General features: G+C 48.4%; 1 protein-coding gene across 9 annotated transcripts in view; it reads left to right on the plus strand.

The window, feature by feature from the left end:
- Positions 1 to 11,111, plus strand: part of PCBP3 (poly(rC) binding protein 3) — an 89,800-nt gene extending 78,689 nt beyond the window's left edge. For all 9 annotated transcript variants that reach the window (XM_070732291.1, XM_070732292.1, XM_070732293.1 and 6 more), the window contains 2 exons: positions 4,310 to 4,479; positions 11,028 to 11,111. In XM_070732291.1, coding sequence (XP_070588392.1) covers positions 4,310 to 4,479; positions 11,028 to 11,064 — 207 coding nt within the window. In that variant the 3' untranslated portion in view covers positions 11,065 to 11,111. The remainder of the gene's footprint in view (positions 1 to 4,309; positions 4,480 to 11,027) is intronic.
- The last annotated feature ends 5,262 nt before the right edge of the window (positions 11,112 to 16,373 follow it).

A 16,373-nucleotide genomic window follows, 5' to 3' on the forward strand; every position in this document is an offset into this window, starting at 1 on the left:
GTTGTAACTTTTTTCAAATCCATCATAACATCAATCAGTCAGTAAGCAAGCATTTGTATCTATCTATGCTACGAATAGCAAAATAAATAACAAATTGGTATTGGATGTGAAAATTGCTTCTCTGGGGCTTTGGAGTGCCACTGGCTAATTTTGGATTATAGACCCCATAATCCAGCGGCGGGTTCCTCTTACCTTCATACTGGTGCATGTGCAGAAGCAAAAATCACACACACGCAAGCATCCCCTCATGCAATTTTGCTTCCTCGCATGCACAGAAGAAAAAAATCATTGAAAATCACACATGGGCAAGTGTCTCCTTGTGTGATTTTGCTTCTGCACATGCACAGAAGCAAAACAAAAAGGCAAAAATTGGGGAGGAAATGGTGCCACGCAGAGATCAGCAAAGACAGCACTGGAGCTGTCGCGTGCAAATTACATAATTGGCGGGCCACTACCAGATTACTGCCCCAGGGCTCATTGTTAGGGTAGGAACCCACCTCTGCCACAATCCCGTGTCACTGCCTATTCTGACATTCCATAGATCCATGGATTCCTTAAACTTAATTATGGTAATTTTTAGCAAAAGAGAAAGCAAATGTTTAAAACAATTTCTAAAGAGCAAAAGTTCTATATTTCTTATGAAATTTTAATGGATGTTGCTATATTTGAGTCCTAACTTTTTGTCTTTTGTTTGGTCAGTTTTTTAAAAAAATTGTACATTAAGAGGGTTTTGGCTTGGCTTTACCTTCTATCCTTTCTCTGTTTATTTTCACATCTAAACATTTATGATTAGATGTAGGATGATTCAAAATTTACCGTTGTTTTTTATATTAATAATATATATTCCTACTTGTTACTTTATAGTAGAATGACTCATCTTCTCAGTTTTGCTTGTGACCACTGACTCACTTCTACTCCACGCCAAACACTTCAAGAAGAGAAAGAAGCCCAGTAGCCAATTAATTAACCATTGACAAAGCAATTAATACGCCCTCCTGTCTCAGTTGCTTCCTTAAAGCAGAAGCCCCCCATACTATTCTGAGCATACAGGGAAGATAAAACAGTAGAAAGCTAGGATAAAGCCTGGGCCTGCAAAACAAACAGTCTTTGGGATTGTGTTCTGGGGTGGGATCAGGGGTCAGCTATTGCCAAGTCGGGGGGGATGCAGTGGGGTAGAGAAAATGGAGCTCCACCCCAGAGCACCCAATTTGCACTGAAACATGTTGAAAGAAAATGCAGGGCGTCCTGCATAAACCATGCCCACAGTGTGGTAGTAAAAATTTTGGTAGCCCTTCACTGGGTGGGATTCACATAATTTACCTACCGGTTCATCTGGCAGCATCAAAAATGCGAGTGCACACATGCACCTCATCCGCACATGCACAAAACCTTCCATACATGCGCTTGGCTCACACATGTGACTCCAAGACGTGGCAGCACTCCAAGTCAGCCCTTGGTGTCAGCATTGGTGAGCTGAGCTGTTGTTTAGCTCAGCTGAGCCGCGGCAATCTGTTCTACCCTGCAAATCAGCTGAGCAAAAAAACCCAGAATATAGCACAGGGAACGGCAGAGGAAGGAGGGCAGAGCCAACCAGAGGTGGCATTGGCTGCTTCTCCAAACTGGTCAAAATGGCCATTACTACTCCATCTGAATCAAACAGACCCGACTGAATACCACCTCTGATTGTGTTGTAGAACAAAAAAATGGAGAGAAATCATTCACCTAAGGCTTCCCATCGCCATCTGATGTTATGATAGAGGCAAAATGGGGCATGAGATTGATTGCAATTTATTTTTATTTATATGCATTTTATTTATATATATTTGTCAAACAATTATAGGATGGTAATTTGTATAAGCATACATTGGAAAAGTAATGATAAAAACTAATGATAAAAGACAGTAGGACAGGGACGGTAGGCACAATGGTGTGCTTATGCATGCCCCTTATAGACCTCTTAGAAAGGGGGAGAGGTCAATTATAGATAATCGAAGTTTAAAGATTTTGGGGTTAGGAGTAGAAAACACAGAGTCAGGTAGTACATTCCAGGTGTTGGTTCCTCTATTGCTGAAGTCATATTTTTTGCAGTCTAGTTTAAAGCAGTTGACATTTAGTTTAAATCTATTATGTGCTTGTGTGTTGTTCCGGTTGAAGGTGAAGTAGTCACTAACAGGAAGGACATTTTGGTATATGATTTTATGAACTATAGTTAAGTCGGAATGGAGACAACGGAGTTGTAAGTTATCTAATAGAAGGTTAGCGGAGTAATGTATTTTGTTGTGGGAAGAGAAGTGAAGGACTCTTCTTGTGAAATATTTGTGGACTCTCTCAATTGTGTTGATGTCAGATATACAATGTGGGTTCCACACAGGTGAGCTATATTCTAGGATTGGTCTGACAAATGTTTTGTATGTTCTCGTTAGCAGATCAATACAGTGATCCCTCGATTAGTGCGGGGGTTACGTTCCAAGACCTCCCGCACTAATCGATTTTCCGCGGTATAGTGGTGCAGAAGTAAAAACACCATCTGTGCATGCGCGCCCTTTTTCCATGACCACGCATGCGCAGATGGTGGAGCCGGGGAGCAACGAAAGTGCGGAAGCCGACAAAGATTGCTTTGAATGTCGGTTCCCCCCACACACCCCAACACCCGCCCGCCCGCCATTCACCCGCCCGCCCGCCCGGCCGCTCGCTCGCCCATTCACCCGCCCGCCCCGCCCGTTCGCTCGCCCGTTCACCCGCCCGGCCGCTCGCTTGCTCGCTCGCCGCTTGAGAGCAAGAGGGGGAGAGATAGAGAAAGAGAGAGAAGGAAAGAAAGAGATGAGAGAGGGAGGAAGAGAGTGTGAGAGGAAGAAGCAAGATAGAGAAAGAGAGAGAGAAAGAAAGATGAGAAAGGAAGGAAGAGAGTGAGAGAGAGGAAGAAAGAGAGAGAGAGAAGAGTGGAAGGAAGAGAGAGAGAAATGATAGAAAAAAGGGGAGAAAAAAAGAGAAATGAGAAAATGATTGAAGCAGAGAATGACAGGAAAGAAAGAGAAAGAGACAGAGAAGTGACTCTTGGTGATGACGTATGACGTCATCTGGTGGGAAAAACCGTGGTATAGCAAAAAAACCGTGGAGTATTTTTTAATTAATATTTTTTGAAAAACCGTGGTATAGCGTTTCGCACTAATCGAGACCGCACTAATCGAGGGATCACTGTATTACCAGAGAAGAAGCTGTGAAGGATTAGGTTAACAACTCTTAAAACCTTTTTGGCAATGTTGTTACAGTGAGCTCTAGAACTTAGGTGGTGGTGGTTTGTAAGTACAGTGATACCATGTCTTACGAACATAATTGGTTCCAGGACGAGGTTCGTAAGGTGAAAAGTTCATAAGATGAAACAATGTTTCCCATAGGAATCAATGGAAAAGCGATTAATGAGAGCCCAAAATTCATTCCTTTTGCCAGCCAAAGTGCCCGTTTTCGCGCTGGTGGGATTTCCCTGCTGGGATTCCCCTGCAGCATCGCAAAATCCGGAGGTGGGGTTTCCCATGGAGGGGAGCCTCAGGGGAATCCCACAAGCATGAAAACGGGCATTTTGGCTTGCAACGGAAATCTGGAGGCGGGGCATCCCAGCGGCGGGGGCGGGTTTGTAAGGTAAAAATAGTTCGGAAGAAGAGGCAAAAAAGTCTTAAACCCCGGGTTTGTAACTCGAAAAGTTCGTATGGCGAGAGGTTCGTAAGATGAGGTATCACTGTACTAAGATTAACCACTTCTGGAAATAAATTCAGTGCTCCATTGTGGAGCAATGAAATCCCTAATCAGCCATAGGAGACTGGAATATTAAGTTTGCCACTTTGAGTTACATATAAAAAGGCAGAATAATTATTAAAAATAATAATATACAGTTTTTTCAGTTGTATATAGGAATGATTATATTTGCTATATGTTCTACATGTGCTATATTCAATCACAACAAAGCACACTTGCCCAGTGAATCTCATATATATATACATAGTTAGAAATAACATTTTAAAATAAGGAAACTTCTAGGAAAATTTCTGCCTTAATAATTAAAAGCTTTCTTCAGCTAGTGTAGTTCTAATCTCCATTAGTAATGTTTCCATAGTTATAGTGGGTAGTGCTAAAAACAGTAGTAGTTTGAAAATTGCTCTATGCTACCTTATAGAAAAGCACAGTTACAGCATATTGTTAGTAACAAAAGAGAAACTAATACTGAGATATCTGGTATGTTTTGTGCTATTTGTTGTTCACAATTCTTATTACCATAAGGGTTAGTTTAAGACAGTCCTAATATCTCTTTTCCTAGTTAATAGGCTGCATAATTGGACGCCAAGGGACCAAAATTAATGAAATCAGGCAGATGTCTGGAGCCCAGATCAAAATTGCCAATGCCACAGAAGGCTCATCAGAGCGGCAGATCACCATCACAGGAACCCCAGCTAATATCAGCCTTGCTCAGTACCTCATCAATGCCAGGTGAGATTTCCTCCTTAGACCCTCATTCTTATTTTTAGCAACTTGTTCATAATTGGTTAAACAAAGTGGCTATAATACTCACAGCATGTTCATTTCCACTGCATCACAGAATTTCCAGGAAATAAATTTCTTTAGAAATCTATTTCTGCTGAATACAATGCAGAGCTAGCTGCCCTCTGTGGCACATCTTGGAAAGCATGCAAGTGTGAACTAAACGGGTAGCAGTCTTAAGCAACCAAACTAATATTTTGTATTAGCATTGCAGGAGAGGCGGAGTAACGACACGGACACAAGAGCTGGATTTAACTGGGTCATTTTTATTAAATTAAATTAGCATAATTTATTCCAATAAATTAGCATAAATTTGCATAACAAACTATGACCCAAACAATGGACCTGCAGGGTCAAACAATTGCTTCCGGGGCGGAAAAGTTACGTCACATAAACTTCCTGGGCAACTTATGGGCGTAGCTCGATGCTAGTCAAGGTGAGGGACCCCTCCCTCACCTGAGACCCTGCCATGCCTTGCATGAGGGGGGTCACACCGGCTAACCCCTAACAGGGGACTTAAAGGTGCGTGACCCAAAGACAGGTTCCCCCCAACTGCTCAGGTCGCTTCCACCACAAGCTTGGAGAGAACCTGTCAATCATCCCCAAAGATGCCCAATGGAGAACACCAGTTGCTAGACCACCACCCAGTTTTCCGCCCCTAACCTGTCACGGAGCGGGGGTCAGATCTCTATCTTGGCCCCCCGACTCCCCCTTCTAGCTGCGCCAGCTCACGCAGAGACCGCTGCAGGTCCTGTAAGAAAATGTTGTTCCCCTGTTCTGACAGGTGGACGCCATCGGCCCGGGAAAGCCACGGCCGATCTACAGTGATGAGGGGATGGGCCACTACAACCCACCTGAGTCCCTGACTACCCTTCCCAGGGCCTTATTGCCTCTACACCTGACCCGGTGAATGGCCCTAAGGGAAATGGCGACCCACAAAGATCCCCAAGAGGATCGAAGACCGCACCACATGCATGGCGGGCCACACAGCGTGAAGCCACCCCAGGCTACCGCAAGCCTGGCAGGTCCCCTCCGACCCCCAAGCAGTACCGGTCCTTGCTCGAAGAGCAAGACCAGCGACCGGGGCGCAGCAATGGGATGCCGCCCTCCCCGAACAACTGGGCGTAGCCATGGGATGCCACCCACCCAGCACCGCCTGGGCGCAGCAATGGAATGCCGCTCTCCCAGGACCACCTGGGCGCAGCAATGGGATGCCGCCCTCCTAGGACCACCTGGGTGCAGCAATGGGATGCCGCCCTCCCAGCCATAGCGGTAGAAACACCCGTCCCACCGCACACCCCTCCTCCCCAACCAGGCAACAATGACCCAGCCGCCGCGACAGCAGGGTCCCACTTCCCGGCGGTACCTTGTTGCTGAGTGGTCGGTGGAGCACAATGACCCAAAGCAACACCATCGGTCGCGCCCTGGCGGGGTTGAATAGAAGGGGACCAAAGGGAGCCCTGGCCTAAGATCTTACCCCGGACCCTCAACTGGCCGTTCGTACCCTAAAACAGGCCGTCGACCACCAGTGGTCGGCATCCCCGAATCCTCTGTATCGAGAACGCCGTCACCGCACTAGAGGCGGCGCCACTACGGAACGAGCGTTCCCCAAGCGGCGGGATCCACGCTTGGCCTGGCCAAACCCTGTACTCCAGAACCCACCCGACTAAGGCAATGAGATGGAAGGCCGAAAGGACCTAGCAACCTGCGATAAGGCCCTGGCCCAGCCTTCCTGCATCTTCACCATGCGGAAGTCACCATAAATCAAACAAACCAGCCCCCGCTTTAGACAAAAGGTGAGGCCGGCCAACCTGGGCCTCAAAGTCCTAACTGAAAGGCCACACTGCCTAAGCTGGACATAAATATAGCCAGGTACACAACTGGGGCAGGCCAGCTATAGGGGTAACCCGTATCCTGCCTGAACTCCCCGAACTCTGCACTTGTCTGCTGCTACGCCCCCAGAGTGCCAGGCACCACAGGGAGGGCCGTAGCCCAGCAGACCTTTACACTCCAACGCTCGGGAGCCCGCCCAGGTCCCAAAGATGGTCTGGGAATGCCTCTGGCGACTCTCGGGCCCACGGGGCCAGGGTCCGAAACCTGGACAACTGACCACGGGACAAGGCATCAGCGACCCCGTTATCCAACCCGGGGACATGCCTGGCCAAAAACAACGTGTTTAGGGACAAGGACCTGTGCACAAAATGGCGGACAAGCCGCATGACCCTGTCACTCTTAGAGGACAGGGCGTTCACCACATCGACAACCACTAGGTTGTCGCACCAAAAATGCACAGTCTTGTCCCTAAACTGCTCCCCCCAAAGCTCTAAGGCCACTATCAAGGGGAAGAGCTCTAAGAAAGTCAGGTCCTTAACCAGAGAAGAGGCACTCCATTCCGGAGGCCACGCCGACCAGCACCACTGGTCACCTAACACTACCCCAAAACCGCAAGTCCCCGCAGCATCGGAGCAGAGCTGCAACTCAGCTTCCAAAAGAAGCTCGTGCCTCCAAAAAGACAGGCCATTAAACTTGTCCAGGAACTCCCGCCACACGCGGAGGTCCGCCCTGACCCCTGCGCAGAGGCGGGTATGATGATGGGGCAAACGTAGCCCCTTCATCGCGTTGTACAATCTCCTTGAAAAAGCCCTGCCCGGGACCACCACCCGACAGGCGAAATTGAGTATCCCCGCTAGTTCCTGGAGCTGCCGGAGAGTGACCTTCCGGCAACCAAGAACCTCATCAAGCTTCCCTTTAATTTTAAGTAACTTATCGAGGGGCAATCTAGAAGATTGCTCCTCTGAGTCCAATTCAATACCGAGGAAGGTAATCTTGGTGGTGGGGCCTTCGGTCTTCTCAGAGGCTAAAGGCACCCCTAGCTGAGTACAAAGGGCTTCGAAGGCACGCATTAGAGCAAAACATTGCTCCGAACGCGCAGGCCCCGCCAACAAGAAATCATCAAGGTAGTGAACGACCAAACCCAGACCACTGTGCCTCCTGAGCGCCCATTCCAAGAAGGTACTGAAACCCTCAAAAAGAGAGCACGAGACAGAGCAACCCATGGGTAAAGCTCTGTCCACGTAATAACCTCCCTCAAAATGGAAGCCCAACAGCTCAAAGTCGTCTGGGTGTATGGGGAGGAGCCGGAATGCCGACTTAATGTCGCATTTACCCATAAGGGCTCCCACCCCACACTTCCTAACCATAGCCACGGTAGCGTCAAAGGACGCGTACCGGACTGAACAAAGCTCGTCAGGAATGTAGTCATTCACTGACTCACCTTTTGGAAAAGACAAATGGTGAATCAACCTAAATTCACCACTCGCCTTTTTGGGGACAACACCTAAGGGAGACACCCTAAGATTCGGGAAGGGCGGCTCCGGGAAGGGCCCAAGGATCCTGCCCTCAGCCATCTCCTTCCGAAGCTTGTCTCTAACAATGTCTTCATGTCCAACAACCGACCTGAGGTTGTCGGACATGAAGGCCTTCCTAACCCCCACGTAAGGGATCCTAAATCCCTTAGAAAAACCTAGCAAGAGAGCAGCCACTCTCGAGCGAGGGTGGTAGTCCTTTAACCAACCCTCAAGCACCTGTAAATTAATTGGGCTGGGCCCCTTTACCCCCAGCTGGTGGGGGAGGCTTTGGTGGACCCCCACCCTTCTTTTCCGCCCCTTTCTTGGGGCGGGGGCACACGGAAGAGGCATGGTTCCCCCCACAGTTACCGCACGCATGCTTAAACCTGCAAAAGGGACGAAAACACGCCCCCTTTGCGGCAAACTCATGGCACGCCTGGGAAACCCCCTTTCCCGCTCCCCCCGCAGCCGCCTTGGCTGGCGTGGAAGACACGGGCTCCTCTTCCATGAAGTGACCGCTGTCGGTCCTGTCACAACCTTCCTTGCCGGACATATAAGTGGCCTGGAACCACAGGTCCGGGACCACCATATCCCAGGGCAAGGAGGGGTCATGGGCTATGCGCATCCGAAACCCCTTATCGTAATGCCTCCAAATGGTGCCACCATACTCAAAGTGAGCCCTGGCAATCAAATCAATATATTTAAGCAGAGCAGCAGCCCTAACCGGCTGCCTCTGAATCACTACGGACGCGAAAGTCAAAAAAGCGTACAGCCAAGAGCTGAAACACTTTGTGACTTTCGTTTTCTTCACTTTTTCCCCGGGCACGACATCTTTGTCCTGCTTGGGGACCTCCCTATTTAATAGGGAGAAGAGGTCCACATACTCCCCCCGTCAAATTGCCTCCTTCACTGATGGGTGGAGGTGGTACCCTAAGGGCGTAGCAGGGAGTCCGCATGGGATGGCCCCAGGCTTGATGCTGGCAAACGGGTCCCACACGGTGGATACCCCCGTTCCCAGCACTCCTAGCCCCGGTGGATACACCAAAGGGGGCGGGGGCATAATAGCAGGCGCTGGAGGGATCCAACCCCCCACCCCTGCCCCAGGTGGGAAAGCCACCCCCGGTGCTACTGCCGGCGGGGCCGGCGGAGCCCACACCTGACCACATGTGCCTGAAGTGGACCCCAAAAAACTAGTGCCACTCCCCAATGCAGGCGGGCTAAACCCCGGACCCCGCACGGGGAGGAGCGGTGTAGTAGCTAAGTGTGGTGCAACCTCACCTGCCCCATATGGGGTGGAAGACATCCATGGAGGGCCCATCCAAGCTGGGCCCTGGAAAGCTGACATCTGCCCCGACTGGGCCATCTGCCCGACCTGGGCCATCTGCCCGGTGTGGGCCATCTGCCCGGTTTGGGCCATCTGCCCGGTCTGGGCCATCTGCCCGGCCTGGGCCGCCTCTTCTTCTGGATCCCTTCCCCAGGCCGCCGATGCAGCCAGGGGGAGCCCACCTGGGCCCGCACCGGACCGCCAGCACTCCAGGTCATCAAGCCTCTCCAGGACCCTGGCCCAAGAGAGAGAGGGAGAAACCTCGGGTTGAGGGGCTGCGGGCATAAATCCCACCGCCCCCTCAGATGGGACCACCACAGGTGGCCCCTCCATAGCAGCCCGAGCCCGGGCAGAAGGCCTCAAAGCCCTCCTAGGCCGAGCCACCGGTTGGGCCGGGGGGGCCCGAGCTTGCCTCTTCTTTGGGGCCATACCTTTACAGTTAATACAACTCTAATATTAAACCTGACCCAAAAAGGGGGCCCGAGCCGGGAAGCAAGGCCGGCACGAGCACAGTAGGCCTCACCAGGAAGGCCAATCCACCCTCCCCCCAGCAGTGGGAGTAAGGCCTCACTGCCCACCGCTTCAGCAAGGGGGCCTGGAGGAACTGGCCCACCCTAAGGGCTCCCTGTATGTCGCGAAGAATGCCCCCCAACCTCGAAGGGGAAACCAGGCCGCACCCCCCAAAGGGCACCCCCTCCACGCCCCCGATCCTGGGGGCAACCGGAGGGTCAAACTGGAACGGAGCCCAGCCGATGCTGGCTCCGTCACTGGAGAAACAGCTCCTGCCGCCCAAAATGCCGCCGACACTCCGAGAGGCCTTTTCGCCAACCAAGCAGGCCACAAAATGGCGGCCGCGCACGAGGCCGCACCCAAAATGGCCGCCGCGAGCAGAACTGACAAGCGTCTGCTCGTGGCGATGGTCCGGGCGAACAGGCAGAGCCCCGGGCCTGCTCGCCCTTAAATAGGGCGAGCAGGCCCCGCCCGGACCAATCAGCAGCCGGGCCTCGCAGGCCCAACTCTCGGGTGAAGTCTCGCGTTGCGAGACTTCGCCCGAGAACAAAGATGGCGGCCGCCATGGGGTCCGGTGTCTTCCCGGCCCCTCCCGCAAACGCCGCCGGCGGGTAAGTCCGCCAGCGCTATTGTAGCCTCCTGGCTAATGTAACATCATCGCCATTTTGATTGGTATTGTGCAACAATTCAGTAAATTATCAAATTATTCAATTAATTGCATTAAAACAAATACTTCTTATTTTCCAGTTTATAGCCATTTTACTTTAGCCAGATATGTCAAATTTACTTTAGCCAGATATGTCAAATTCTTTTCATTTTAACAATATTTTTTCATAAATAAAAAGAATCATTAACATGAAAGTTACAGCAGCTGCTTTTTTTTTCATAGTAAACTGCCAGCGTTCCAAATAGCTAGCTGATTAGCCGGCCTTGCCCGGCTATTTATTTATCCCAATCTATTAGATAGGAAAAGGAATGAGTTATATCTGTAGTGTTGAATCAAAGCAATTTTATTTACAGGAGTTTACAAGTACAGATTCTACCAATCTCCATTGTGTTTAGAAGCATTTCTTTTGATAGAGCACCAGCATTTGAACACAGTAGGAATGGACATAACAACTACAACTAGATGTTGTAAGCCACCCAGAGTCCTTCAGGAGTTGGGCAGCATATAAATCTATTAAACAAACAAAGAAACAAACTCATTATATGAAGGATGGAGCATGATGAATAATATACAAGTCCTTTGATTTCTTCCTCATGAACTCCAAGCACTTCTGTTGTTTTTCATCTGTATGTATCTTTATTTCTTCTAGGCTGACGTCTGAGGTCACTGGAATGGGCGCACTCTAATTTGTCTCATCATCTTTAATTCTACATCATCTGACTCCATCAAGTTAATTATCCTTCACTCAGCTTGTACAGTCTGCATATTTACTACCTTACATGCCTAGTTTATCTCTTAGAATTTTTTTTTTCAAAAAAGAATGTGTGCATGAACATCCACATTCACACACTCATGTTGATAAATGTCTTTCCATTTTGTGCTCCTGGTTTTCTTCTTATAATTTAATTTATACTCCAGGAAGTCTGTGTTTCAGATGTAAAGTGCATACTGATCTAAATAGATTTTGCTGGGGTTTTCTTTCATTGATTCTTTAGAGAAGGCATTATCTTAACCAGAGTTTAGCTGGACCTTCATTCTCTCAGCTTTTTTTCAGCACCTGCAGTTACTCTGAGACTGAACCTCATTTAGAGCAAGAGTTTCTTTGAAGTAGATATTCAGTTATGTCATTATTCTCTCGGTTTCTAAACCTTATGGGTTCCTGCTTCATCCTTAAAATTACCCTTTGAATCTGGCATGATTTCTCCCATTAAACAGAGCAGGCAAGAGCCAGTGAGCATCAACAGGAAATCTCATTGGTTCCTTGGTGGTTCCTGCTGCTTTGTAGTGGCATAGCTAGAATAGGCTCTTCTCATAATCTACAAGAATCAACAAAGGGGTGGGGGGAGAAAACCCTTTTCCTGAAATGTGGAAAACAGCATGAAACTAAATTAAATTCAAAGTGTGGCAGGAACTGCTGAAAACAGCCACCCACAGACTTTTGGACTTAGGTTAGGAAGCTCCAGTTTCTGTGAGCCAGCTGTGTTTGCCATTGTTTAAATCCAATAAAGTCTGTGCAGCTTTGCTAGTAATAAGTCCTCATGTTGATTTCAGTGGGGGGGGGGTTTGTTGGTGAAGTTTGTGTATCATTTATCTTCTTAATTTATTTCACACTTTGATTGGGAAAGAGAGAACTTACGATATAGCCATTGGAGTGACCTTTTATAATGGGAGGGTTTAAATTACAGTGAATTCAGAGGGCTTTATGTACACTAAATGTCCTAATGAAGACATCCCTCCCTCTCCCTCCAAATGTTTAAGGCACTACTTAAGCAAGCAAGCAAACAAACTAAAAATTCAAGAAGCACAATTCTAAATGTACTCATCCTTGTCTGATTTCCCAGTACATGTAGTCCTTGATGTACAACAGTTACATTATATTTGTAACTCGAAGACTTCCTGTATAATAGAGAATTAGTTTAGGTATAAACGGCGTAGAGAGACCAGAAAGAGACTTATTACCATTTTTCACACTTACAACTGTTGCAGCATCCCCATAGTTATGTGATCAAAATTCTAATACTTGGCAACTGGCATGTATTTATAACAACTGCAATGTCCCACCGTCATATAATCACCTTTTGTGACCTGGCAAGCAAAGTCAATGGGGAAGCTAGATTCATTTAAGAGCCAATAATTCAAGTGATTCACATAATAGCCTGTGATGCAAAAGCTTGTAAAATGGGACAAAAATCACTTAACAACTGTTTCACTTAGCAACAGAAATGTTGGGCTCTATTGTGGTCATAAGTTGAGGACTACATGTATCTTCACAGTATTGGGGGTTTTCACAGCCACTAGCTATTAGTAATAAGTTGGATGGGCTCAGTTACAATAGCAATCAGTGCACTATTAGAAGACTTGTCTAATAGATCAGATTGTCATGGAGAAAATCTTTGTGATGCGGAGAGTTAACCAGAGGTGGTTTCCTCACAGTTTGGAGTGGTTCACCCAAACCCATAGCAACCCTCTGGTGACATCACTACAGACCAATCAGCTAAACGTCAATACCTGTGAAAATAGGAGAAAAAATACAAAATAAATCTGCCACCACCTAGAGATAAACAATGTATTAACCAACAGCCAACATGGGTTTGTCAGGAACAAATCATGCCAAACCAACCTCCTCTCATTCTTCAACACTGTGACCAAATCAATTGACCAGCAAAACGCAGCGGACCTAGTATACTTGGTCTTCAGTAAAGCATTCAACAAGGTGGACCATAATCTGCAAATTAGTAAAAAGTGTGATAGACAACAACACACCAGATGGATTGACAATTGGCTGACCAACTGCATCCAACGAGTAGTCCTCAATGGGTCCACGTTCACATGGAAAGAAGTAAGTGGAGTACCACAAGGATCAGTCCTAGGCCCTGTACTCTAACACAGCGTTTCCCAACCGGTGTGCCGCGGCACACTAGTGTGCCGCGAGACAACGTCAGGTGTGCCGCGGCGAGAGGCGGCGGAGGAGAGTGGGCGGATCGGGCGGGCAATGGGGCAGGGCGGAGAAGCCAGGGGCGCGTTTGGCCGGAGGCACCTACTGCCGCACCTCCCTGCCCCTGCCTCCCCACGGTGCCTCCGGCCAAACGCGCCCCTGGCTTCTCCGCCCTGCCCCATTACCCACCCGATCCGCCCACTCTCCTCCGCCGCCGCCTCCTGCCTTGGGGCGAGCAATCCGGGAGTCCGGGACTGTGTGGCTTTGCGCCATGAAGAGAAAACGGCCGACTTTTCCCTGCTGCCGTTTTCTCTTCATGGCGCAAAGCCACACAGTCCCGGACTCCCGGATCACTCGCTTCTCCGGTCAGCAAAGCCATCTGCCCAGGAAAGCGCCACGCTGGCCGGAGAAGCGAGCGATCCGGGAGTCCGGGACTGTGTGGCTTTCGGCCGGGCTAACGGGAGGCGGCGCGAGGCCGGGTGCTGGGGACGTCTGGGAGGGCGAGGAGGCTGATGGCTGCTGCGCACTCCACTCTATCTCCGGCTCTCTCTCGCTCTTTCTTTTTCTCTCTGTTGCTGGCGTGGTGAACGAGAGAGAAAGAGAGAGAGAGAAAAAGGAGGGGAGAGAGAATGAGAGAAAGAAAGCAAGAGAAAGAGAGGGAAAGAAAGCAAGAGAGAGAGAGAAAGAAAGGGGGGAAGGAGGGAGAGGGAAAGACATAGAGGGAGGGAAGGAGGGAGAGAGAAAGAGAGCAAAAAAGAGAGGAAGAAAGAAAGAAAGAGGGATGGAGAGAAAGAAGGGAAGGAAGGAAGAGAGAGAAAGAGGGAGGGAGAAATAGAGTGAAATGGAGGAAGAGATATTTTTTTTGTCCAAACTTTTCTTTAGCCCCCCACCCACCCACCCCTTCAGTGTTCCCCAGAATTTTGAAAACATGAATAATGTGCCGCGGCTCAAAAAAGGTTGGGAAACACTGCTCTAACATATTCATCAATAACCCAGACAAGGAAATAGAGGTGGAAGTAATTAAATTTGCAGATGATATCAAACTGGTGGGAGTAGCCAATACCCCAGAGGATGGACTCAGGATACAGATGGCTCTTGACAGACTAGTACAGTAGGCCCGAACAAACAAAATGAAGTTCATTGCTGAGAAAAGTAAAATCCTACACCTAGGTAAGAAAAACCCAAAACATACATAGAAACTGGGTGAAACCACATTCAACAGCAGTGACTATGAGAAAGATCTTGGAGTCTTAGTGGACAACTCACCAAACATGAGCCAGCAATGTGCAGCGGCAGCTTAAAAAGTCAATACAATCCTGAGTTGCATTAACAGAGGGATACACTCTAAGACTAGGGAGGTACTAATACCACTCTATAAAGCCCAAGTTAGACCACACCTAGAGTACTGTGTTCAGTTTTGGTCATCACACTACAAAACAACAACAACATTGAAACACTAGAGAAAATGAAGAAGAGAGCAACCAGAATGATAAGAGGACTGAAAAGTAAAACATACGAAGAAATGTTGCAGGAACTAGGCATGGATAGTCTAGAGAAGAGGAGGTCCAGGGGAGACATATATTACAAATACTTGAAGGGCTGCCACAGAGAGGAGAGGGTCACACTGTTTTCCAAAGCACCAGAAGGCCAGACAAGGAGCAACGGTTGGAAGCTGACCAAGGAGAGACTCAACCTGGAAATAAGGAAGAACTTTCTGATGGTGAGAGCTATCAACTAGTGCAGGGGTAGGGAACGTTGGCTCTTCTATCGCCTTGTGGACTTCAATTCCCAGAGTTCCTGAGCCAATCATGCTAGCTCAGGAATCCTGGGGATTGAAGTCCACATGTCATAGAAGAGCCAACATTGTCATAGAAGAGCCAACATTCCCTACCTCTGAACTAGTGGAACGTCTTGCCTGTGGAAGATATGAACACTCCAACACTAGAAACATTCAAGAAGAGACTGGACTGCCATTTGTCTAGTGTGACATAGGATCTCCTGCACCAGCAGGGATTGGACTAGATGACCTACAAGGTCCCTTCCAACTCTAATAATAAATAAAATCAATCAATCACGATGATGTCATGGATCTGGTTCGATCAATACCTGTACATGTCATGGATCTGGTTCGATCAATACCTGTACATGGGTGCTATTTGAAGGCATGTGGCTTGTGGTATTATGGGAGGGGAGAAAGGTGGCAAAAGCCTACCTGCGTTTCTTATGCAAAGAAACAAAAGGTTGTGGGGCTAAAAATAAAGTGCAATCAATGGATTTCAACTGCTCACAAAAGAAAAAAATCCTACAAACTTTTGTTTTCCTACACACACGACACCCAGAAATGTGACAGTGCTGGAAATCAGGTAGGCAAAAAAATGTTTCGGAGAAGTGAGGGCATCTGGCTGGTGGTGGGTGGGGCAAGTGATGACAAACTCTCTTCTCCCTGCTGCATCTCCTTCCCTCATGTTATCTGCTCTATTTCCCATTTCTAAATCGCAGTGGAGCTGCAGGATGATCCACTTTGATAGCAAAGGGGAGGGGATAATTTGCCTGGCCAAACTAACCCAGAGGTGGGCTACTGCCCAGACCAGTGGGGGGAGGATGCAGTGGGGTAGTAAAAATGGAGCTCCACTCCAGAGCACCCAATTTGCACTGAAAGATGTTGAAAGAAAATGCATAAGCCACGCCCACAGTGTGGTAGTAAAAATTTTGGTAGCCCTTCACTGAATCAACCCCACAGCCTTCACTACACTGGGATCAGGTCAGTCAGTTGGTCAATGGCTCCTTTGGTAACAAACAAAACAGCCCTGTTGAACCACATCTCCTCCTGCTGGGAAGTGAAAATGGGCTATCTGTATCATACACAGGGGGCACCTGGAGAGAGAGAGAGCAAGAGAGCGTGTGTTTGTGTGTAGCTTTTTTTCTCCCTTTCTCTGATTTCTTTTTTAACAAAAGAGCTGCGAGGAGGGGGAGGCAGGAAGGAAGATTATAATGAGAGATAGTGAGGGTCTGAGATAAATCCTGCCCTAGCATTTGGTTACCAGCAGCCCTGCTGCTTTT

Source organism: Erythrolamprus reginae, chromosome 1 (assembly GCF_031021105.1).
Source record: "Erythrolamprus reginae isolate rEryReg1 chromosome 1, rEryReg1.hap1, whole genome shotgun sequence".
Lineage (NCBI taxonomy): Eukaryota > Metazoa > Chordata > Lepidosauria > Squamata > Dipsadidae > Erythrolamprus > Erythrolamprus reginae.